This window comes from Chinchilla lanigera, unplaced genomic scaffold (genome assembly GCF_000276665.1).
Source record: "Chinchilla lanigera isolate Chin_1 unplaced genomic scaffold, ChiLan1.0 scaffold00155, whole genome shotgun sequence".
In the NCBI taxonomy this organism is placed as follows: domain Eukaryota; kingdom Metazoa; phylum Chordata; class Mammalia; order Rodentia; family Chinchillidae; genus Chinchilla; species Chinchilla lanigera.
In genome coordinates, this window is record NW_004955556.1 from 744,862 (window position 1) to 770,912 (window position 26,051).

The 26,051-nt window shown below is 45.4% G+C and overlaps 1 protein-coding gene across 1 annotated transcript in view; it reads left to right on the forward strand.

The window, feature by feature from the left end:
• Positions 1–313: 313 nt before the first annotated feature.
• Positions 314–26,051, forward strand: part of Ercc6 (excision repair cross-complementation group 6) — a 67,041-nt gene continuing 41,303 nt past the window's right edge. Inside the window, exons 1-5 of the mRNA XM_005412569.2 lie at positions 314–416; positions 3,370–3,810; positions 5,535–5,655; positions 7,673–7,784; positions 12,948–13,680. Coding sequence (XP_005412626.1) covers positions 3,380–3,810; positions 5,535–5,655; positions 7,673–7,784; positions 12,948–13,680 — 1,397 coding nt within the window. The 5' untranslated portion in view covers positions 314–416; positions 3,370–3,379. The remainder of the gene's footprint in view (positions 417–3,369; positions 3,811–5,534; positions 5,656–7,672; positions 7,785–12,947; positions 13,681–26,051) is intronic.

Below are 26,051 nucleotides of genomic sequence, written 5' to 3' on the forward strand. Positions count from 1 at the left end.
GATACAGTTCAGTAGTGGAGCACAGGCCTTGCAAGTGGGAGGCCCTAGGTTCGATCCCCAGTATCTCCCAGCCACTTCATGGGCTCATGAGTTAATTGTAAGCATTTACATCGGTAAGGGCTGCTCCTTTACGGCCCACCTCTTTGGGAACATCTCAGTGCTTATAACCGCCTTACTAGATAAATACTTTTCACCAGGGCGAAGCTCCGGGTTCCAGGCATGCCCGGGCAAATCCGGGCTTTTAATCCCAGCTGGCAGCCCAGCGCGTGCGCTTTCGGCCCCGCCGCGCAGCTGGGGGCGGAGCTTCCGGCGAGCAGTGGGCGCATGCGCCTCGCGGGTCACGTTTCATCCCTGGGAAGCTGGCTTCGGCGACCGTCGCAGCTTGGTTTACGCGTGGTGCAGGCACGCTGCCTGGGGTGAGTGTTAGTCAGCATGGCTGGCTGTGGGTGACGGGGTCTGGTGCGGCTTGGGCTTCCCGGGAGGTCGCAGCCCCGCGCCCGAAACCTTTGGCCGCCCTGAAGAAACCCAGTGGCTGTGCCGGCGGAGTTGCTTCCGGTGGGCGCACCTGTGGCCGGAAGTGACATCACAGCGCGCCCACCTGAGCGGCGGGCTGGGGCGCGGGGTCTCTGTCAGTGGAGCTCGTGGGGGGGCGCTTGCGCGGGTTGGGGGAGGCTGCTGTTTACTATGCGTTGCACTTCCGGGGATGCTTGAGAAACAGAGTCGGCTGGCGCACGTCGTGGGCCTGCGACATACTCGAATGAGTGTGCGAGAAGTACGGAGCCGTCGCCTCCCAGTGCTCTGACCTGGTTTCCCATCGCATCCTCTTCCCCTTCGCTACCCTGTTCCAAGCCGTCATTCTCCCAGAATATCTCCCAGTGTCGCCTCCTCGCTCCCTCTACAGCTTGTCACCTGTACCGTAGCTCCGCTGGGCTTCTCCAGACACAAATCGGGCCATGCCGTCGTCGCCCTGCCTAAAGATTAATATAAATCTTTGCTTTGGGGTGAGATTCAGGCTCGCGCTTTCTGGACCATGAGACCTGGCCCCTCTGCCCTCCCCCGCTCAGCCAGCCGCCGCACCAAAACTCAGCTGCTCCGGCCACGAAGCCCGGAGTTCCCTGAGGACAGAGAAGGGACAGTTGCCCCGATGATGAAGCTTGGCTGTGTACTGTATGATACTCCTTAAGATTTACAGCAGTGGGGAGGCCTCATCAGCCAACCCAAAGGAAAAAATTGCTTTTCCCCCCGGCCTTCTGTGTTCCCAAATTCACCAGCTCTTCAGCACTCACCTGTCCTGTCTCATCGTGAAGTGTTTATTGTGTGGCCTGATTAAAGCCTATTCTTGCTCCAGATGGGACCGAAAATGTTACTTCCTCAGAGAGGCCCCTCAGCCTCACACCTACCTCTATGATTTCAATTAGGTTTCTCTTATTTTTTATTTTCCTCAGCGTTTCCTTATATTTCTGTCCTGAGTATCTTCAATTCGGGGCCCTTTTGTTCTACCACTTCGATTCTGAGAATCCCTAGTGGTACTCTTTCCCTAGGTTTGCTTATTATTGGAGGAGGAAGTTATTCAATACTGGGGAGTGTTGGCAGTCCATGGTTTTCGGGGGCCAACTTCAGGTACCCTCAATGTTTGTTTCCTATCAGCTCCTTTTGTCCTCTGACATTTGTTTGAGACTGTTCCCCAGGACCTATCCCAGTTTTGACCCTTGACTCAGGAACTGCCCAGATTTCCTACTTTGTGAAACATTTTCTCTGTGGTCCAGTTCAGCCTCCCTCTGTACCTACACAGATTTAGGTGTGTCCGGAGTCTTCATTTTGCCTCTGCCTGAGAAAAGTGTGTGGTGCCTTTTGGTCTCTTCCACTCTGGTCTCTTGCCGATGCTCAGCTTTCTGTGTAGGTCATCTCCCCATGCCCGTGCCAGCCATGGCATTCTCTGGTTCTTCCTCCCTCATCTTCCACACCTTCCAGCAAACCCATTGTTACTTCATTACTCCAGCTGTCCCTTCGCCACAGCTAAGCTCCTTAAAGGCATGCCCACCCCGCCACCCCCGTGGTCTCCATTGTCTTGTGTCCTGCTGACTTCACAACCCGCTACAGTGTAGTTTTTGTCTCTGTTGCTTCATTGAAACTTCTTTTACTGGGATAACAAGTGACTTGCTAATATCCAGATCCAATGTACCCTTTCTGGCTTTCTTATATGAACATGCTCTGTTGTTTTTCACTTTTAATTATACTCTCTTTCTCTTTTATCATGAGTAGTTTTCTCCAAACTTCATCATTTTTAACCTTACCTTTATACTGCAGTACTAATAGTCTTGGCTGAATTGACTTTTTTTAACTTGAAAATAAATCCTTGTATGCATGCAAATAAGAAAAACAATGGGAGTGTTGAATTCCAGTTCGTAAATGGCTCTGAATCAGAATTCTGCCTTCTATTGGAAAGGGATACTGAGCTGAGCCATCCTCCTGAAAATAATCAGAAGGCCCCCCAGAGGAAGGATTTTCCCCTCCGATGTCCATCTCTAACATTTTCAGTGTTGCCCAGATGCTTGGCATGGGATAGAACCTTGGAAACCCTGGAGCTGCTGCTTCTGGTGGGGCACCTACTTCCCACCCAGACCTTTCTCTTGAGCTCAGATTTGCATTCTGACTAATGGGACAAGGGCTCCTTGCCAAGCCCCCCTCTCCTTTCTGCTTTCTCTCTCTCTCTCTCTCTCTCTCTCTCTCTCTCTCTCTCAATCTCTCTCTCTTTGTTTTTTTTGAGACAGGGTCTCACTTTGTAGCTCAGGCTAGCTTTGAACTCACTGTATATCTCAGGTTGGCCTTGAACTTGTGATCCTCCTGCCTCAGCCTCCTTAGTGCTGGGATTACAGACATGTGCCACTAGAGATTCTGATTTGCTCAGAGCTCCTGTTCTCTGGATAGATGTTCAGCCTAGCAGTTCGTAGTGTCAGATTCATGCTGGTGTTCTCCCCTTATTGCTCTGACCCTCTGTATTAGAGGTGGCAGTGCTACTCCAGTGCAAATGATTTGTGCCATAGAAAGACAGCAGCTAAACCACTCCAGTCCCTGGATCTCAAGATTAGGTTGCTTCTATTCTGTCACCTCTCAGCTGGCTGCCCAAGTGTCCTTTGTTGACACCACTGCATTTCTTCTTTTTTTGGTTGATTTTTTTCTTACTTACAATGAGAAGCCATATACTTTGGGTCCCTTAGGAAATTAATGCCTGGAAAATTGAACTTATGTAAGTAGGAAGGTTATCACCTGAGGATTTGAGAAATCAGTGCATTAATTATAAAATACTTAGGAAACTCTAATGATCAATGAAGCCAAGAGCCTTATCACATTTTTTTCTTTTCCTTTTAGTCTGTAAAGGATGCCAAGTGAAGGGAGTCCCCACTCCTGTCAAACTCAGGAGCAGGAGCGTTTGCAGAGTCTGACTGTCAGAGCTGATGAAGAAACGCGGATGGAGCAGGAGCATGGGGGTGCTGTGGAGGTGGGGGAGCGTCTGCCCTCTCCACCCTCGGCCCAGTCTGACACTGGACCATCCACCTCTGCCGAGGGCTGCACATCAGCAGCTGTGAGGAGAGGCCCAGCCCTGCTGCACATCGACAGACATCAGATCCCTGCAGTGGAGCCCAATGCACAGGCCTTGGAGCTGCAGGGCCTGGGTGTGGACGTCTATGACCAGGCTGTGTTGGAGCAGGGTGTGCTTCAGCAAGTGGACAGTGCCCTGCATGAAGCCAGCCGTGTGGCCCAGCTCATAGATGCTGAGAAGGAGTATCAATCGGTCTTGGATGACCTCGCGTGAGTGCGGCCCTCTTCTCTTTCAGAGTTTGTGTGTAAACATGATAGGGAAACTCAGGTAAGAGAGCTATAATATTACAGAGACTTAGGAGATTTATAGAAGCTAATCTTCAGGAGATGAGGTATGGCCAGCCCTCTCCTCAGGAGCAGCGTTGCCCAGTCAGCAGGCTCAGTCCAGCTCCTGTGCTTGTGTAGCATCCTAAAGAGAGGGCTGTCCTGGAAGCCCTCAGACTCATAGGCAGGTGGCCTCAGGAGAAGGGTGCCCCAGCTTCAGGAGTTTCTTGCTTGAGATACTGGGAGCATGTACTGCCCCTACATGACATCACATTTTGCTCTGTCCTCTCGTTTCCACCCAGCTTGCTGTCCTCAAGCTGAGTATCCAGTCCCTTGGCAGCTTTTCATATTTGTATTTTTAAATATAGTGGGGAAAAAACTTTGTCCTTTTATTTTCATCTATCCTTCTTTGGCTGTCAGGAGACATGAAATCCCATGGAGATGTCGTTTATGTCATGGAGCAGACATAGTGACTGCTTGGGGGGCAGGAGGACGCTGCCAGGCTGGGTGAGGATAGGGTGGGAAAGGTGAGCCCATTCATCCTTGCCACTGGGTATTGTTCTGGGCAGGATTAGACAGATGAGAGAGAGAAGCTGAGGCCTGGGTGTAGCTGGGGATGGAGGGTAGGAGCTGGCTACCCACACTACAGGTGGCTGTTGACACTTCAAGGTGCTTCCTGCTAACTGTTCCCTGGTGTCCTTCCAGCCTCTTATTTTGTTGTTGGCCATTTGAGTTAACAGGTGCTCTTGTGTAGTTACACATGACTTTGAGTGTGGAGGGCTCTACCTCCTAATAATGACACGTCTTTTACATTGATTTGGAATGTGTCCACTTCTACAGTAGTGACAGAGGAGAATACTGCGGAGGCTCAGGCAGGGTGACACTGTGTGGCAGTGACATTGGTGCCTTTAATTGCCAATACTTGCCTTGTTTATCCTGAAATCCACAAAAGATACAAACAGCAAATTATAGAAGCATCCAGAAGATTGAATTTGGCATTTTGGAAATTGTAAAATGTAACTCTCTTGTGTCTGTTTTAGCAGGAATTTATTTTAAATTGATTTTCTTTCCTTTCACACCACAAAATTTAACGTTGTAGTGAATGAATCTTCCAGTTGTGTGAAAGAAAAATACTGTCATAGATGTATGACTTATATAAGAAAATATTTAAGTGCTTCTTGAGACTTTTTCAAACTTTGGGAGATTTCCATAACAGCTTTTAAAACCCTGTGTCTGCCTTTCTTCATACAAAAGGATAACTTATTATGCATTGTCCTAGAGCAATGTTTTGAATAAAATAAATACTTAAAAAATACCTGTACAGGTGTGATGAGCAAAGTGTAGTGGAGCAAGTCTGAAACTCTAGCAGTCGGGAGGCTGAGGCAGTAGGATTGCTGTGAATTTTTAAAAACAAAAAACAAAAAATTCCTTGTGGAGGGAATGAATCTGTTCACAAATGGGCGTGAACTGATTTTAATTAGCCAGAGAAGAAAAATTTTTGTAATCTTGAACTTCTGACCTATTTGTGGGCAGTAAGAATGTGTATTCTTAGTTTTTTTCATCTTTTAGTTCATAAGAAGTAAAAGAGCCATGTTTTTAGCACTTGTCTCTATATTGTGCTATAAAAATGTTAACATAGTGGAAAATAGATAACTTGTCTTATTTTTCAGGTCATGTACGACATCTCTGAGGCAAATCGATAAAATTATTGAACAGCTCAGCCCTCAAGCTGCCACCAACAGAGACATCAACAGGAAACTAGATTCTGTAAAACGACAGAAGTATAATAAGGTGATTTCAAATAGTTCATTGAGTATTACATTTTTGAAAAGTCACTGTTAGCAAAAAGCACCTTTAAGTGCCAGCAGCCACCCGTACTTTGGGTATCCACCAGCTCCCACCTTCCATCCCCAGCCACACCCAGGCCTCAGCTTCTCTCTCTCATCTGTCTGATCCTGCCTAGAACAATACCCAGTGGCAAGGATAAATGGGCTCACCTTACCACCTCCCCACCCTGTCCTCACCCAGCCTGGCTGTGTTAAGCTCATTTAATAATTTAGAGTATTTATACCTATAAGTGCAAAAGCAAATATGTTTAGTTATAGTAGAAATTTTGAGTTGCTTTTATACATTTATTCATCAGCTATTTCCCTGTCACATCTTTCATTACACAGTATTTTTAAAAACCCACACGCACAGTGCACACATATACTCGTGCCAGTATCCCTGCATCCCTGTGTGAGAGGCTCCTGTGTGGCTCTGCGGCCTCTTCCCTCCTGGGCCTGGCACAGTCTTTCTGTCATCATGTGCTCGGCTCCTGCTCAGCCTGCTAGTCTCTCAGCCCCATTTCTGGTGGACTTTGTTTTTCTCCTCAGCTTTTGCTTGCATAGATTGTCTCCACTTTGTTTCTGGCTGATGTACCCTTCCCTGCTCACACACCTCTGCTTTCTCTCCTGAGAGGCTGGCCCTTCATCCCGACCCGACCTTGGCTCTTAGTTAGCACTGAGCCACACTGGGGCTGTACTCAGGGATGTTAAAGATGTTAAGGTGATATTTTGATGTGGTTTGAAACTTCTTTAGGAGCCGTGTATCCCTTTCTGGAAATACCTTGCAGTAGAAAGGAAGACTAGTTTTGATCATTTTGGTTCTGATGGCGTCCTTATGTCCCTGAGTTCCACATGTGTGGGTGTGTACCAACTCCCTTCAGGTGGCCCCCCTTTTCCTTCTACCACTGTCTGTTATCTTTACCACCTGTCTTTCTTACCTTGAGAGTAGCAGTCCAGAGGTCAGAGCCAGCAGTAGCCCAGAGCACACAGGGTCCCACAGACCAGAGAGGGGACATTTAGCCTCTCATGGGAGTATGTGAATTAAATTGATGGGCGGGAACCTTTGCCCTTTGGCTTCTGGTTGGCTGGGATTTCCAGAGTGGAGAGGACGAGGCTTGGCCCCTTGAGGTCCTGCTCTAACTTAATGATACTTTCCTGTCTTTCTTTAGCAGCTCTTCAGTGTTTAGAGATAGACTGTTCAAAGAGAAAGTGGATTGAGCTGAGAAAGAGGCTGATAAAAAACACAGGTGACTGGCAGGTACCGTTTATGTTTAAGGTTTCCCCTTGTGCCACATTCATATTTGGAGTTGAACTGTTTTGTGTGTATGTGGTGCTGGAGATTCAGTACATGCTAGGCAAGCACTCTACCACTAATGGAGTGGAAACTTTCTTTTCTCTGTGAAGAGGAGTCGCATACCCCAGGCCCAGTTAACTGGGAAACTGAGTTCTGATGGTATAAGGGAGACAAGACAGAGAAGCATCTCGGGTGAGTGTGTGATGAGGCGTAGCGGAGTGTGTTTGTCTTTGAAAGTTTTGCGGCTAGGCAGAATGCTGTAAAGGACATCATTACTGCAAGTTATCAGAGGGAAGTGACTCTTAATTGACATTCATGTTTGTGTTTCTTATCTCTCTGGCCTGCTGTTCTCCATAGCCCATTGGCTGGAGAGCCCAGAAACACAAGAAATTCTGTTTGTATCCAGTGTGTCATAGGGGACTGAGTAAGACAGTCATGCTTCTCTGGTCAGCACTGTGATGTGAGTGCTCAGGCACTTGGAGAGCTGGTGCCATGCCATGCAGAGGGACTTGCTTCAGGAAAGTAGGAGTTGCTCAAGTAAAGTTCTTGATAGTGATAGCAACGTATGGGGTTTCTGTTTCATTTTCACATTACTCATCATTACAGTTTTAAAATTTCATGGTGATACCATTTGTTAACAATCAATCCCTGCCTTACTGTATTCTGTATCTGGTATTCACCATTCAAGGAACAGCAGCTGAAGAAGATCACTGCAAAGCAGAAACGCCTCCAGGCCATCCTTGGAGGAGCAGCGGTGAGAGTGGAGCTGGACCACAACAGCCTGAAGGAGGAGGATGCAGGTGAGGATGCTGGCAGCAGTTTCCCCAGGGTCATGAGTTGATGTCTGTACCACTGAGTCAGTGCAAGGCATCCTTTAGTCTTAGCCTGGGCTTTGGGAAAACAAAACAAAAAAATGCATTTCTTTGCTTTAATGTCAAAATGGACTTACGAAATTTTATCTCCTATAGAATTGAACCTCTTGAATCATATGGAATTTTTAGAAAATACAAGTAAATTTTTAACTCTGTTCAGTGAGGCTGCTGACACACATTTTGTTTTACATTTAATAAACTGGAAATCTTAAGCATTCTTCTACTGTTAGGTAAAGACAACTAACATCTTAATTGAATTACATTCTGGATGCTTAGCATCATCAATCAGCGTCTACAGAGCTGCTCTTGCCTCTCTTTAAGGAGCATGTCAGCAGGCTTTCCAGGTGTCCATTCTGTTGTTTAAGAAAAGTCTTTCAGGTTAAAACCATGGCCACAGTTTCATTCACATTTCTGCATGGGATGATTGTCTTGGGGAAGAGCTTTTAGGATAATAAATCCAGAGCATAAGCTCTGGATCTAAATGTTTCTTGCAGGGGTTGTGTATGTGTGTGTGCTTGTGTTTGTGTGTTTAGAAATTACTGTTTTGTGCTCATGTAGTGCTTGAAATACAGATCAAGCCTTCTTAGTGTTTAAGATTTCTAAGCAAGTATTTTCTTCCAACTCCAGAGAGTTAATTGCTCAGACAAGAGAATTGTTACAAAGAACATAATAACAGGTCATAGAAAAAAATACTAGGTGTGGTTTTAAAGTTCAGATGCGCAAGATTTATTAGTCCTAGGACCAGGGTTTCTGCCATTGTGGTGTCATACTCTCCTTGGTAAAGAGCATTTGTTCCTGTCTAGCTGTGTAAAACCTACTGTATCTCACTTCTGTTGCTGCTTTGCTAAAACTTCATCCAGTGTTGATAGATGACTCCTCAAACCCAGGAGCCCTATTCACCCTTACTTCCTTCAGCAACTTGTCCATAATCACGGATGCTTCCTGTGCCTGCTGGAGCCTGTCTCTCTCCTGGGTTCCTTTACACACTCTCACCACTCCTGCATCATTATTTTTGGTTGCTTTTCTGGCATTACCTTAAATTGCTGATGTTTCTGAGGATTTCTTGTTGAGTCTCCTTCTGCTTCTGCTCCTTGAATAGTCTCCTTTATTCCCATGGCTTTTGCAGCCACCTAGGCTCTGACATCGTACAAATCTGCAGCTCTGTTTTGAGCCCCTGATTGCTGTGCTCTCTCCAGCTGGCCAACAGGCAGCGTTTGAGATTCCTCTGTCCCACTGCGCTCTCTCCTTCCCCCTGACTGCAGGGGCAGAGGAGCAGGCCTTCGAGCTTTGGCCTCAGGGGTGAGCTCTGCATTGCCAGGGGTGGGAGTTGGCTGCCTTCTTTAGCTTGTAAGTCTGTCTGAATCTGTGCGATGGTACACTGTAAGTGCAGTAGCCCCTACTGCTGTCCAGGGGCAGCAGCCTGCTCTCCAAAGGGTGATCCATTTCACGGGTGACAGCTGAGATTGCCTGGCAGTCCTTTTGGGGAGTAGGTGGGTGAGGAGCAGTTACAGATGAAAGGAAACTGCAGAGGGCGATGAGGCTGCTTACTCTCACTTTTCCTATTCCCCATTATACTGGACAGTGTAGGAGTGAAAGAAAAGAAGCACAGAGCATAAGGATGAGAAAGAAATGAAGTCACCATTATTCATGTAATACATGATTGTTTAGGTAGGTATTAGTAAGCTATTAGAATTACTGCGTGAGTTTAGCAGTACCACTGAGTACATGACTAGTATGAGTAAGTCACTTTTGTTCACCAGGGGGAAAAAACCCTAAAATTTAATAGAGATGCCAGCTGCAGATAAAACCAAATAACTAATCTGGGTGAGATGACGCATACCTATAGTCCTACCTAATTGGGAGGCTGAGGAAGGGGGATTGTAATTTCAAGGTCAGCCTGGGTAACTTAGTAAAACCCTATTTCAGAATTAAAAAGGGGAAGGAGTATAGCTCAGTGGTAGGGCGCTTACCTAGCATGCTCCTGGACCCAGTACACAAAAACAAAAACCAAAGAAACTCTATAAATAAACTTAGCAAAATTACAGTTTTCTTTTTTCTTGTTTTTTTTCCGGTACCGGGAGTCAAACTCATGACCCCGTGCTTGCCAGGCAGGCACTGTGCCACTGAGCTAAAACCCCCAGCCCCTAAAATTACAGTTTTCTGTAGTGTTTCTTACATTAAAAACTATATCATTGAAAATGTAAGAATACTTAAGTAAATGGAGAAGTATACTAGGATCATGGATTGGAAGATGCAGTATTATAATATTATTCTCCTAACCAGCTACAGTTTCAGTGAAATTCCAATGTAAATTTCACATTTTTGTTTTCTTAAAGGCAAAGGGAATGAAGAAGGAAGTACAGGTTGAGGGTAGAAGTCATTAACAAGCTAATTTTAAAATTTGTATAAACTGCATTGGGCCAAAAATAGCCTAGGTGATTGTTTGTTTGTTGAGACAGGGTCTCACTATACCTTGAACTTACTGTGTAGTAAGGTGACCTTGAGCTCCCAGTGATCCTCCTGCCTCAGCTTCCAGAGTATTGGGGCAGGTGATCTTGAAGAGGAACAGATGTCAAGATTTGTCATAAAGCTGTAGTCATCACAACAGTGTTTTTAGCACAAGAATACACAGGCTGACCAGTGGGACAGAACAGCAGCCCAGCCAGCAGGCCCAGCTGTACATGCCTACCTGACCTGTGACAAAGGTGGCCAGCAGTGCTGTCGAAAAGAACCCAGTTATGCTGGCTTAATCCACAGAAAAACAGTGAAACCCATTGCACTATGCACAGGAATATGAGTAAATTCTATTCACAGGATAGATCTGAATGTTAATGGTAGAATAAAGCTGTAAGAGTGTAACATTGAGAAAACATTTTTATGATTTTGGGCTAGGCAGAGTCTTAAACAGAATACAAAAATCTCTGAAGGAAAGAAGGTTAAGTGTGGTGTGTTAAAAATTAAGCCTTCTGTTTGCCTAAACATAACATTGAAGGAGTGAGAAGGTAAACTGCAGAGTGGAGGGGAACTTGCAAAATACGTGTGAATCAAGGGGCTTAGGTCTAAAAGGTTTGAAAAACTAGAAGACTTTTAAGGCAAACAAAGACCTCAGCATTTTCTACACGAAAGATCAGCAAATCTAGGAAAGGCACCTTGTTTCATTAATCATCAGGGAAATGCACATTACAGCCACAGTGTGGCCCCACTGCACCTACTGGAGTAGCCAAAGTGAAATGCAAAGGTTTGGACAATTGGAATTAAGACTCTGGGTGGAACTTAAAACAGTACCACTTTGCAAATCTCTTTGGCCGTATCTACTAAAGCTTAACAAACCCAGAGAATTGTATACATTTATCACCAGGGATATGTATGAGAGGATTCATAACAGCATTATTCATAGTAGCCAAACCTGGAAATCACCCAGATGTCCATTAACAGTAGGAATGGAGAAGTTACACCGTGGCCATATAGAATACTAATAACAGTTAACCAACTGCAGTTTCATTGAGCAAGTCAGTATGCATTGCTCAGCCTAATGCTGAGCAAAAGCAGGTGGAGACAGGAGCACACACAGGTACAGAGCCAGATGCAACTCATCCAGCGTTGTCTCTGGGTTTTCTGGTGATTCCTGTTACTTGATCTGGATGCTGATATATGATTATGTATTTTTTTCTGAGTATTTATTGAGCTTACAACTTGTGCATTCTCTCTTCTGCATTTTAGTACAAATTTAATGAAAAACTGGCTGAGGTACCATTGGGCTGCAAGACCTATAGATTTTAGAATACAGATTATTACCTATTTAGCTGGAGAGCAGTTTTACCTAATGACAAAGGAATGATTTCTGGGTGACTTTATACTTGTTGTGAAATATCTTCACATTTTACTTCACCTTTTCAAGTTGGTTCCCGTATCTAACACAGTGCTGTTTCCATATCTAACACAATGCTGTGAGGGGAGTTTTCTCTGTGTTGTCCGTGTGGCAGCCATCAGTCAGTATCTTTCGAGCACCGCAATATGGCAAGTGTAGTTGTGGAACTGAGATTTTAGCTAATCTAAATTTAAATAGCCATAGGTGACTGGTAACTACTGTGTTGAGACTGCAGAGCTGAAATTTTGCTTTTCCTGTTTAGGTATGTGCTGTTTCCTTAACTACCTGCTTTCAGTTTTATTGTCTCTCGAATTGAGGTCCATCTGAATGCTGGTGTATTAGCAACTGCATGGAAACTTGGGAGGCTACTGCTCAGGGCTACTCCTTGGTTGATAAGGAAACATAGTTAAATATACCTGCAACTAATTTATATACTAATAGGCCTAGCTTTGGATGTACAGAGAATATGTTTCTAATGTGATAGTTTTATTTGAATTTAAATTTATTATAATTGATACATAAAAAGGTAAGCATTTTTATATATATGGATACTGTGATATTTTGATGCATGTATATATTGTGTAATGTTTAAATGGGGTGCTAGATGTATCTCCTCAAACATTTATCATTTCTCTATGGTGAAAGCATTCAGACTCCTTCCATCTAGCTTTTCCAGATACATTATTGTTGCTGTGTCACCCTCCTCCGTGAGAGCACACCTGGACTTCCTGCCCTGACTGTGACTTAGTGTAGTGCCCCTAGGTCAGCAGACCCTATCTTTCTCTCCCGGCGCTCTCTCCCCAGCCCAAGGTAACTGCCGTGCCCCTCTCAACTTCTGTGAGGTTCCATATCTGAATGAGATCCTCCCTGCTTGTCTTTCTCTGTGGGCTTATTTTCCTTGACGTGATGATCTCCAGTCCCATCTGTGCTGTCCCAAATGAGAGCCCTTTGTTCTTGGTTATGGCTGATTAGTGTTCCATGGTAATGTATATGTACCACATTTATACAGCGTGATCTTTTGGAGAAAAGTTCCTGAGAAATCACGTTTATGAGCAGCAGTGTATTAAATATGGCGTGATAACTGCTACCATACATTTTACTGTTAAGATTTAGTGCACCAAATGTATGAGTTCTGGTAGTTGCCCGCTGTTGATTGAATAAGTGAACATTTCTTACTTACTCTGGGAAGTTTGACGCTGGTCCGTGTTTCCATTGTGTTTCAGAGCCGGGCCCGTCCTGCCTTGGCAGCATGCTTATGCCTGCCCAGGAGACCGCCTGGGAGGAGCTCATCCGCACCGGCCAGATGACACCATTTGGTACCCAAATCCCTCAGAAAACAGAGAAAAAGCCTAGAAAACTAATGCTCAATGAAGCGTCAGGCTTCGAGAAGTATTTGGCAGATCAAGCAAAACTGTCTTCTGAAAGGAAGAAACAAGCTGCCAATAAAAGAGCATCCAGAAAAGCCCCAGCCTCGGTCAAGTCTGAGCCAAGTGCAAGATCAAAAGAAAACAAACCAAAGCAGAAAAACAAAGTTCTCTTGAAAACAGACAGGCGCTTGAAGAAGCACATCAGGAAGCTCCAGAAGAGGGCGCTGCAGTTCCAGGGGAAAGTGGGGCTGCCCAGGGGGAAGAGGTCCCTGGAGGTGGAGGTGAGGCCGCAGGCCGAGGGAGACTCTGAGGGTGACGAGCCCCGATCCTGCCCCACGGAGGGGGAGGAAGAGGGAGACAGAGAGGAGGTAGGAGCCAGCCTGTCTGGAGATGGCGCAGACTGTGAGCTGAGGCCTGTGCTCAGGGGCCACAAACACCAGAAGAAAGTCCCAGTGCGGGAGAGTGATGATGACTTCTTCCCAAGTTCTGGGGAAGAAACTGAAGCCACAGAAGACAGAGGAAGACCAAGTCGCAAAATAGTGAGGTGCCGCGATGATGGTGATGGAGAGTATTATAAGCAGCGCTTAAGGTCAGTCGACAGCGCCTGGGAGCAGGTGCTTGCTTGGTGCTAGGCGGTAGCTTGGTACTGTGTAAGGATTCTAGATGCAGTTGACTAGACTCTGCTATACCCCATTAGTGCCAACGTGGGACTTCGGCAGCATGGCCTGCTAAAGCCAGTAGCCAAGTCCTCCCTGTGGCTGACGCGAGGGTTCTGGGTCTTTATTCAGATCAGAGCATTGGAGGAAGAGGTCAGGGAAAGGCTGGGGCAGGAGGATGGAGAGCACCAGAGTGTGGGCCATGTGGCCTTCACTCGGAGTGGTTACCCTGCAGTGAGTGTCAGGACAGGCAGAGGTTATATTGTTCGTAAGTCCTAGGGTGTTATTTTTGTGCTTTTGTTCTCCCTTTGAAACAGGATAGTGACTGCAGAGGCTTCAAGCTTACTTTCTTAAAGCCACCTTCCTTGCCTTGAGAAAGACAACCTTTGCAGAAGCATGACCATCATCCTGCCAAAAGTATACTTGGTATGCGCGGCATGCCTTCCATTTCCTGGCTGTTTGTGCCAGAACCTACACTTGGTGTTGACCCCTGTGACTGGCAGTGTGTGATGGTGTGATATAGGGAGGTCACAGGGAAGTGAAGGTGTGGAATGTGCAGTCACAATCACTGTGGCCATGTGTTCTGCAAGCCAGGAGGGCAGGTCTCACACTGCAGCCCTCTCTGCAAAGTCCCCAAGCATGTCACATGCATTAGCTCTAGGAACCCTGAGGAAGCCAGGGAAAGGGATCACAGTACTTTTTAAATATTTAACAAGGAAATGGCTTTTTCCTAATCCAAAACAGTTTTCTATTTCTAAATGGGAGGAGACCTAGTATGTTGTATTTCTCTTAGCTTTACACTGGGCTTCATGAGTAAAAGGCTGACTGGCTATTTTGTTTTGTTGACAGTTGCTCGTGACCTAAGTGCAAATCCAACCTTCTCAAAGCAAATGCACCAGTGTTGTTTAAAAATAATATAGGCCCCATGGCTTAAATCCAGCTCTTATGCAGTAGGAGCTGAGTGGCTGAGTGGCTGAGTGGCTGCTATTTGTCATTTCCTCTGCAGCTTTAGTTAGTGTACACTGTTAGTGTCGGTAACATTGTTTGAGGAATATTGTTCAATACTCTTGGACAGTGAGTAGTGTTGGTCCTTTTCTTAACTACCATAGAAGATTAATAAAAGTGTTAATTTTCACATATTGATTATAAATGGAGCAATATATATTCTCATTAAAGTGGGTCAATATTAAATATATTTAAAATATAACAGGATTTTGATCAAGAGCAATTTATTTTGATTGAATTTTAAGTATGGGTATAGTTTAATTTCAGGGCAATAAGTTTGTCTTAATAATGTTAAGATTGTAAAACAATTTATTATTTCCAAAGCCATATCATAAGCTAATTTTTTTCCTAAAATTACAGTAAAATCTCACATGAATTTCAGAAATATCAATAACTCTAATTGCCACCAAAATACGATAGCTCTTAAATTTTTATAGCTAGTTATTAAGGCTGTTAAGCTGCAGATACCACATTGAAATGTTTGTATTACATCTCCTTTGGTACTTTTTGGATTGGGGGATGTTAAAAGAAAATAAAATGTTCAGGATTGAGAAGCATATTAAGAACATTTGAGAACTTTCAGTCATTCTGTAAGTTGTTACTTGTTGCTGATCTTTGTAGGTGATTGAAATAGTAATGGCATTTCCTTGAGTGAAGGACTTATGATTGCTTATGTTTGCAATCTTCGATGACAGGTGATCACAGTAAAGCCATATAGTTTATGATACAGAAAATGAATCTTTCTTAGTGGTTAGAATTTAGAAGGATGTATCCAGGCTGGGAGCTTTGTATAAGACTTAACAAATACACATTGGTGATGGCAGGTTAGTTATTATGGTCTTTTAAGCTCTCGGAAGTGAGAATAGGAGACTGCTACACAGCTCATCCCCTTTCTTCTTTCAGCTTGAGAGTCACAGCCTTTCATCATCTCTGAGTTGTGCTGACCAGGTGCCTGTTTGACCAGGTGCTTTAGGTAGGAAGTTCTTGTCGGGCCTTTTCTACAGCATGGCCTTTCCTGCAGCGAGGCAGTGGCAATCATGATCTTGTTTTCTGTGATTCTACCCAGAACCTCAGATCAGTCAGTCTTGGCTGTCGTGACTACATTTTAAACTCCTGTGCACTTTCCTTTGCCATCCTCAGTGGTGTCCTCTGTTGGTTATTGTACTGGCTTTTAGCCAGGATGAACTGCTGCTCAGGAGTGCATGTTCTGTGGGTTCTTACTCATGAAGGTGTGTGCACCGTCTGCTCGTTTCCACTAGGGCATAGTTTTTTCTCAAAATATGTTGTGACTTTAGAAATCTCAGGCCTAGGAGCTCTAGGAGCTAGATGAGACCAGCAAAACTAATGTACATTCAGCATTTCAGTGGTATGTCTTGGTAAGCACCTCCTGTCACTTGACTGGTCCAGGCTGGAAGCCAGGACAGCCCAGAGCCACCCAAAACACTGAACTGTCCTCAGCAGGGTGGTCAAGGACAGTGGGTCCTGCGTCCAGATCTTGTTATGTTTGGTTGTTGACTGGCTGCCCTGTGGAGAGGGAGGTCAGCTTCCACGCTTCCTTTCTGCCCTACTGTGTATGTGCATGTCTGCACCTCAGGGCTGGCTTGGAGGGTTCTGTGCAGGACTTATGGACTGTTAGTATGTCTGTGGACTGGTAGGACCTGGCCATGCAGGGAATAGTAGACTCAGACTGAGAGGTTGGGAGAGGCTGGAGGAGGCTCATTCTGGTGCAGGACCTTGACTGTTGTGTGGCTCAGGTATGTTGATAAGGTTCTTGTGCAGGTTCAGAACTTTCCACATTTGCCCCCAAACTTCAGGTTCATCACTGAGAGGGAAAGGGGACACAGCATTCCTCTGGGTGGTCTGGTGGCTGCGACCTGCTGAGGGGCTGTCCACTTGAGGATGGAAAGGCGTGTGTGCTTCACCTGGCCTGCCTGTGCCCATCTCTGGGGAGTGGTCACCTGGCCAGTGGAGGCTGGGACCCTGTTTGTTTGCTGGGAGAGAGTGCCACATCCTTTGATGATATGTGTCCTGGTGCGGGGATCAGGGAGGGCACAGCAGCATTCAAACCAGCTGACCGTCAGCCTTGACATAGTAGAACAGAAGTGTCTCAGATTCGGTCCTCTTCCCATAGTGGTCAGCACTGCTTGGGGTGAGTCTCCTTGCTGGTGGGAGTAGGGTTGGCATTTATCATTTAGCGCAGACCCAGAAGTTATTACTTATGTTTGCACCTGCCAGCTATTAAAGTTGCTCAGGTAACTGTGCCTGCTTCTTAGCAAGGAGCATGGTCATGGACGGAAGCAAAGCGCTCAGCCCACGCTCTGATTCTGCAGGATTAAGGGAGCCCTGCCAGGGGAGGTGCTGGCTTAGGAGGCTCCCACATGGGGCTGCAGGACAGCACTTTGAGAAAGTGTGCCTGGGTTGTTCTTGTGCATGGTCCACTTTGGGAATTAAGAGATGTCTGTGAGTTGGGGTTTTTTTGTTTTTTGAGGTTTTTTTGGTAATTCTGGGATTTGAACCCAGGGCTCTGCACATGTAGACAAATACTGTACTGCTAAGCTACACCCAGCCTGCCATAAATTGATTTCATATACTTTTTTCCTTTCAGTTCTTCTATCAGTTTCTCTGGAGTCCTTTATGTGTGCTCTGTGCAGTGGGAGAGGGCCCAGAGCGGAGCCTTTGGGTCAGGTCATTCAGCCAACACTGCACTGAAGTCCACTAAGTGGATTGATCCTCTGTTTCTCATGCCCCCGAATGCCCAGCACATGGGAGCCTGGGCCCAGCTGTGGTCAGGGCTTCTGGGCCTGGAGGTGGCAGGCCACAGTCCAGGAGAGCTGAGTACTGTACTCGTGCTGCAGCCGAGCTCCACTGATTCCTCGATGGGGCTGGTGGCGGTCTCCATTGTCACAGACTTGTTCAGCAAGAGCTGCGGGGAATTGGAAAAGGGATTGTTGCTAAGGATGTTGGGGTTGGGGGCCGCTCTTTACACAGCCTGCAGCCACCCGAGGGGGCTGCTGAGGTGAACCAGCCCATCTCCCCACCCTCACCCTGGTCTGTAAGTGCAGTTGAATTCCGAGGCCAGCTCCTCGGGTGAACCAGTAGTGGGTGAAGCTGCTGAGATGCAGCGTGGAAGCCATCAAGGTGGAGCTGCTGCAGGGGGAAGGTTTTGCCCTTCCCTGCCTTTCAGCACTTCCAAGGGTCCTGGTTTTTAAGACTGTAGTGGTGTTATGTCCTGAAACTATGCCTCTATTTCTTGTTTATATTCTTCACGACGCTAGTCTTTAATTATGTGCACACCTATCTTCACATTGTTGTAATTATCGTAGGCAGTACAAGCACTGTACTGTAGCCCTTTCAAGGGAATCAACTTGCCCACTGTCTGTCAAGAGGTGAAGCTGAGTTTTGAAGCACAAAGCACCCTAGGAATGTTTCTTGCCTTGTGGCATTGGGAGAGGTGCAATATCTAGGTGCGACCACAAGATGGTGCCGAGAACCACCGCTTGGCTGCCTCTGTCTCTGAGGCCCTAAAACCAAACCCGAAACCTAAGCAAGAGTCTGTCTGAGCTGGAGAGATGGGGAGATGGCCAGGGAAACTGGAAGACCTGACAAGAGCAGCGTGGGAGGGGACAGTGTTGACCTCATGGTTTGATGTAAACTGAGTCTGCAGGTTGAGTGTCACTCTAACTTGCCGTTAATGTATTTTTGCTTTTAAATGTTTTGTGCCCCATTTTAAGCTTTATTTTGTGTGAATTAACTTTGAATTGGAAAAGGCCTCTAAGAACTCCACTTTTGTGGAATTCCTATGCAATATGCTCGGGTAGTCTGCATGGCTTTATAATGCTCCTCACTGTCCTGCCCCGTGAGCACCCGGCTCTGCGGCCAGCTGTGAGCTGGGTCCTGGATTGGAGGTTTGGTTTTATGCACATAGGATTCTGAGAGGAAGCAGGCTGTCAGCACCTTCACACGTGGGGAGGGGTCTGGCCAAGTGGCATAAATGTTGAAAAGAGACTTGTGCATTTGGAAGATGGCTGGGGTGAGAGGGGCACCAGGTGTGTGCAGGGGGAATGCTGCCATGGTTAACACACCTGAACGCTTGCACTGGGGGCGCTTCACCTCCGTGAATTAGTGGGCTCAGTCCCCGCAGCCTGTGCAGTCAGCTGAGGAGCCCTGGGAAGCAGAAGCAGGGGGAGGGGGGCCAGTGGGATCACCTGGCGGCTTGGTCTGCTGCAGCTTTGGGGACCCCTGTGGGGGCCCATTCTCATCCTGAACGGTAGTGGAGCCACACGCCCCCAGCCTGTCCATCTCTACCTTGTGTCTGCATGGAACTTCTTACTCTTCCTGCTGCCAGTAGCTTGCTTGCTCGGGATTGTTCCCTGCTGTATTCAGCAATTTTAGACCATACTTAAAACTCAATTTGTTCTTTTGTTTGTTTGTTTGTTTGTTTCCGGTACCGGGAATCGAACTCACGATCTTGTGCTTGCCAGGCAGGCGCTGTACCGCTGAGCTAAATCCCCAGCCTTAAATCGCAATTTGATTTGCTTGCATTCTTTTTATTTTGTAAATGCTTAAATAACTTGTCTGAAAATCAAGTAACTTCAAAAAATCAGAATGTAGTAAAAGTTTCATCTAGCTTTTATCCAGAAACCTGAAATAATGATTTGAAGATTGTTCTTGTTATCTATTTATAGAAGTTCATTTCTTTCTTAAGAAATAAGCCAAAGTTCTTTCTGATTTTCTTACTCTTTTTCTAAGAATCTGTATTTTAAAGAGAAAAGAAAAAGTTACTCTTGTTGTTTTTTTGGAGAGCACATTGGCTTCTTTTAAATGACAAAGCTGAGACACAAATGAAGACTAATTCTGCTTCCTGCACTACCCACACCTTTCATCCTGGGCTCCGGCATAATTGTCTGCATCAGTCTTAATTTACTCTGTGAGATCTGACTCCTAACTGAGGGTGTTTCATCTGCTCAGATGTACCAATTAAGTCTACCCAGATAGACCATAAAAAGGCAAATAAGAAAAGTAAAACACTGAGTATCTCAATTTAGCAAATTAGACTAATCTGTAAGGGATTCTTAGCTGTCTGAAATAGAAAACCTATTGCACTACAAAAATGCAAACTGTATTAAATACTCAGCTTGGTGCCTGAATATATTTTTAAAAATCAAATTGTACTCATTGTGCTGCTGTTGTAGAGTTTCTTTCATGGGTATTGCAATAAGTGGAGATGATTCTGAGATTGAAATTTCACTCTGTGTTAAGAAGGATTTAACCATATGATGTGTAGCTTCCCCCTTCCCACCAGTGCAAGTTTAAGTAGTGCAGGCTTGGTGGCTGTGTAACATAAAAGCTATGCAAAGACAGCAGTAAGGATAGTTTTGAATTTAAAGCACTTCAGCATGTGACTTTCTTGACGTTTTGGAGAGGTCCTGTTCATTTGATCAAATAATTGCATGCTACTCATATTTAACATTCTCATTAGTAGATACAGCTTGTCCCTACTGTGGGTTGGCATAGCAGTTGTATACTTGGTTTGTCTGTTATTAAACATATCTCATGGTGGTTCGATCTAGACCATCCATACTTAGGTAACTGTTAACCTGATTTTCCTGTTACTGGGAAGAGTTTGCAGGGGCTTTGACTTCCCTGGAATAGTGTTAAGTTGGGGAAGAAATCATGTTATTGTATCTCAGTGAAAGCAGTCCTCAGCCTTAGTGCTGATATTTTTTTAAAGGTAAAATTTGAATTGAGGATTTAGTTTGCTTTTGGATAATTTCATTCCTTACGTGGTAGTTAAGAGGTAATTAATAACCTTTTGGCTGGGAAATACCTTTTAAGGGACAGAAGAGGAGAGATCCCAGAGTCCAGTTATCTGGGCTGGAGTCTTAGCTGCTAACTTGTTGGTAATCTTGGGCAAGTGCCTTTATTTTTCCCTGCCTGCCTTTCTTTAACTGTAAAAAAGAGAATAATAGAGACCAGCCTGGACTACATAGTGACACGCTGCCTCAAAAAAAAAGGAGAGAGGGATAACAGTAGTACTTCTCTTATTGGATTGTAAGAATTAAATTGATAAATGTGAAATACAAAAATCTGTGCCCAGCAGAGTAAACATTTGTAACTGTCAGTCATTATTATTTAGTATTTGTTTACTGACCCTAAATTTAAAAATGTGTATGTATGTGTAATCTCAAAGCAAAATGTGTTCAGAGCTGGTCAGCTTTCCTCCAGGAGACAGCGCATTCCATAGGAGGTGGGAGTCACAGGCCATGGGGTTGGCATGCAGGGTCTCAGCCAGTTGCTGTGAGCACTGTGTGCCTCTTTGTTGGGGAAATAGGCTTCACCGCAGTGCTCTTGCAAGGAGGGATAGGGCTACAAAGGAAAATACAGCGGTTGCTTCATGACTGTTTGCTCCCCTCTCTCTCTCTTCTTTTTTTGGTGTTTTTCCTTTGGTTATTTTGTTTGTTCTTCAGACAGGGTGTCACTATGGTGCTTAGGCTGGCCTCAAACTTGCGCTGATCCTCCTGCAAGTAATCCCGAGTGCTGGGATCACAGCGCTGTGCCACCATGCCTGGCTGTTTGCTCCTCTTGTTTGCATGTAAACCACTGGCAGAGACGTTAGGACAGACTAATGTCCACAAGATCAGTGGTGATCATGAAGAAGAGCTTAGGAATGAAAAGTTTGTCATTTATTTCTCATGTAAAAGGCAGTCTAACAGTTGATACAGGCTTGCATAGCTAAACTAGAGGTGTTACAAACTTAGTTGTATGGATACTGTGCTTTTTGTGCTTTCCATTCCTTTAATATGATTAAGACTTCAGTATAAATGTTTATAGAAAGATAATCACTGTCTGTCAGTAATAGTTCTAGAATAGGGAATTATTTTTCCCCTTTGTACGCTAGAGGGCACTAGACCTCTGTTGGAGGACATTGAAACTGCATTCTGCTCCTGTGTTCCCGGGGAGGGAGGGAGGTTAGGCAGGCTTGCACTGTGGGTCCTCACAGTTCAGTGCTGAGATGGGTGAGCCGGGTTCTTCTCTGAGGCCCCTCTTGTGTTGTTGGCTCATGTCGCCTGGTTCCTGAACTCCTTGCACTCGTGGATGTGGATGGCATGCCTGCAGCATCCTGATCATCTTGGGTAGGCTTGTATGGGATGGCACCCATAATGGTCTTCCATGCTGGGGGCCAGATTGTAGTTCTGCCTGCCACAGGATATAGTAGCTCTTGTGACATTTGTTATTCACAGTTAGCCTGCAATGAACTGAAATTTCATGATTTTATGTATTTGTAAAGGTTATATGCAGTGTGCCAACAATTACAGGAGAGCATGGATAGCTTGCTAAAAGTATATCGTACAAATGTTGTTTCATTTGCTCCTCATAAAAATCCATCATTTGGCACATTTTGTGGTGGAGATAAATGCAGCAGTGGTAAGCTGGGTTTTTGAAAGTTCTGCCCCTCCCAGGAAAAGGCTTGTAGTATAGCTGTGGCCAGGTTGGGGTTTCCCTTCTCAGTGGTGTCTCAGATCCATGTTTATTGTTGGATTCTGCTCTAGTAGCTGCCACCGGAGTCTGACAGGGGCCACCAGAGGCGGCAGACTCTCCAGTGACTGGCACACTCGCTTCGTTTTATTTGCTTGCAGCTGTGACTATTAGAAATACAGAGAAAAGGGAAAAATTAAGATGGGAACATCAGAACATTATTCCCTTACTGGTGGTGTTGATATAGTTCAGGGCTAAACTCCTTTTTCCATCATAAGAATTCTTTCACGAACAGGCCAGCCTTTTGCCAACCTTTCCCAGTGGTCCTGGGTAAGTTTGGAACCAAACTTAGAGCTCTGGATTCTTCTCCCAAGCCAGGATGCAGAAACTGGGTTCATGACAAAGTGGACCTGAACAAAAGAGTCTGGCTTCAAAATAATTTAAACAATTTTAATTTTAATTTTATTGCTCAACATAATGAGCTTCTCCTGTCCTCCTTTGTCTTTTGGCTGTACGATGCTAAGAATTGCTCTAGTGTTGCAGTTGCCCTCTTGCATGGGTTGTTTTTTGTTGCTGGCCTCAACTAGGTTTTTCTCAGTGGCCAGAGCTGGGTGTGGGCTTAGAGGCACACAGTAGAGCAGTGGACAATGGGCAGGAGACAGGCCCAAAGCTAGATAGAACAGGAAGTTCTTGGAACCATTTCTGGGTGACCCACTGACCATGTTCAAGCTGTGCTTCTCTAGCTGTCTGTCTTAAACTACGTTCATTTATTTAATGGTGGTGACTGGCTCCAAGATGTCATCTTCGGGCTGCAGTGACGAGGCACCCTGGTAGGGTCCCCTGGTCCTGGAGCAGTTCAGCTGGTTATGCTGGACCCGGGTGGTGTCTGACAGCAGCAGCCCCAGGCCTGGCAGCCTGGGCCAGGGTCTCATTCCTGCACGCGTGTGGGGTGGCTGGGGAGCACTTCCTGTGCCTGCTCTGATTGCAATTGTACATTTATGGTTATTGCTGGCTTCTCCTCTGAGTGGCTGCCAGTGGAGGCGACAGCGGGCTGAACATGGAGGGGGAAATCCTGCCAGAGAACACCAGGCCCACTTGGTTTTATGTGGCTGCAGCTGTGACTATTACATATGTGGAGTGTTTAAAACGAGAGGATAGAGAACAGGAAAAAGTTAATTTCTTTTCTGAAAAGGTAAATGTTGGACAGTTTACTGCCCCTTCCATCTGTTCTCAGTTAACTGATACGTGCATGTGTATTTTACAATATATATAATATATTTTTTGGTGGGGCCATTCAGCCCTTTTCTGAAGGTCTCTCTCTGTTGCCAACTTGCTCAGGCTGGGCTTGAACTTGCAATTCCTCTGCCTCAGCCTCCCAGAGTGCTAGGATTACAGGTGTCACCATGCCTCACTCCATTCTTTTTTTTTTTTTTTTGGTTTTTCTCCGGTACCGGGAACCGAACTCACGACCTTGCGCTTGCCAGGCAGGCGCTTTGCCGTTGAGCTAAATCCCCAGCCCCTTCCATTCTTGATTTTTAAGATTTCAGCTCACTTGCACCGAGATCTGAATTTTAAAACAGTGCTATTTTTTCCAGTGGTTGCATAGTTTTAATTCAAATTCACAGGTCCTGGGAGTTCTGTTAAACATGATGTGCCTTGTGTTATCACATGGAGATCATTTCAGACTATTATTTCACCTTTCCTCCTCTAAGTCAACTTTTAATAGTGGCTTTTGCGGGATCCCTAGGAGAATTCCAACACCTGTATGTGATTACCTACGATCCTGTCTTAACTCATTAAGCACTCTTCCACTTCCCAGTGGAAGAAACCCAAACAGTTAACAAGGTTAAGTTCCATGCTGAAGGTTAAAGCATTAGTGAATGGCAGCAGGATTTGGTCCCAGCCAGTGTGTGCCCAGACTTTTGTTTGCAGGCAGTGCCTCTGTGTGTTCATAGCACAGTGCCCGCTTCGCTTGTGCTGCCTGCTAGCCTGTGGGACAAGCTGGTTATCACACTGACGAGGGTACCTGGGAGATTCTTGGCACCACCAGAGAGGAAAGGCTCTTCTCCACGTTTCTCTTTGTGTTCAGGTGGCTTTAACGCCCCCTCCCTGACCCAGGTGTGCCATGCCGACCTTGTTCCTGCACCTTCTTTCCACACTGGTTCAGTGGGAATTCCCAGATTGTCAGCTCTAAGCCACGTGAGGAAGTGCTACAGTGTATATGGAATCTCAGACTGAGCCACACATGCATGCGGCTCTGTAACTCTGGTATTTTCTGACTTTAATACGCGTATACGACTCTTCTGGGACGATTTGTCTTCACAATGATACAGGTGCTTGTAGGCCGTAATGATTTTCTCCACCACCTTTACTCATTCTTTAGCCAAACAGAATAAATGTTCAGTGCTTTTCATCTTCCTTTATGAAGCGGAAGGCGCTAGGATGCAATCATTTCTGTGGTGGCTTCTGTGGTTTCCTAGGTGCTGGGTTCTGTGGAGACATGATTCCCATATATTTTAAGAGGGAGAAAGGCAGCAGGACAAGAAGGTGAAACCTTGTCGATGCAGAGTGATGTGGTGGGAAATTTAACAGCCACAAAGATTTACTGGCTACGCCTAAGGAAATAACTATCCTCTCTCAGTGACGTTTTAATATGTGATACTCTCATATGGGAAATATATAATGGTTTTCCTGTGTCAAACTTCTAAAGCCATTGTCTTCTGGTGTTTTTATTTCTCTTCCCATGAAGTCACTGAGAAATTGAGTGAAGTCTTTTTAGGTGGCTGGCACAGCTTTTGTGATCTTTTGAGTTTCACATTCTCTGCAAATTTGCCAAATACAAGTGTCCTTGGTTATGCAAATATTTGATGCTGAGTTATGATGGTAAGGGTTTGTGTACTGATACCTCATCTGAAACTGCTCAGCTGCTAAATGTTAGGGAGTAAATAACAAGAATTCAGACAAGAGCATCAAGAAAATTTTACACATCTTTAGGTGTCTCAGTTCTGCTAGTAAGGGATATGTACATGTATACTGCAATTTTGACACAATTGATATGTGAGCGCAGATAGCTCTTTACTGGGGATGGGGGCTGTCCTGTGTGTTGTAGGTTGTTACCAGCGTCCCTGGTCCCCCTGCAGGCTGCCCGTCTCTCTCTCTCTCTCTCTCTCTCTCTCTCTCTCTCTCTCTCTCTGTCCTCCCTGTGCATCTGAACAACCAAGAATGCCCCTAGGTGTGGTCAGATTACCTGAGGGGTCAGGATGAGGGGGCAGAATTGCTCCCTGTTTATAACTGCTGTTGTACACCATTGCCCTTAACTAAATTGGCAAATAATGCAGAATTCCAAAGAAAAGCAAAGACTATTATAGCCACCTAGAGATACTTCATTTTAATAATTGCATGGGGATACTTTTTAAGGAAGAAAGATACTGATAAAAGGAAAAGATTGCCTTTAGAAGTTAAGCACAGAAAGGACTAAGTTTTCTATTGAAAGAGTATCACGTGTTGAACCTTATGGTTGTATGACCTATTTCCCTAAACTTGGCCGCATACTACTACTTGCACTTGCTATGGTTTGGGAATTACCAACATTGCCTTATTGATCTTAGTTATAACCTCTGTTACCACCCTGCAAAGCAGTTTGTGACTACCAATCAGTGCTTTCTTACTTATCACAGAAAAACCCCAGCAAGCCTTCTCTTTTGTGACTGTGAACTGCTGAAGTTTTATCAGAGGAAGGGACACCAGCAGCTCCTGGAATGGGCGGGCTTCTCACTCTGCCATGTGGCCTGGGTGCTGGTTTTGTTTTGGGTCCAGGAAAACG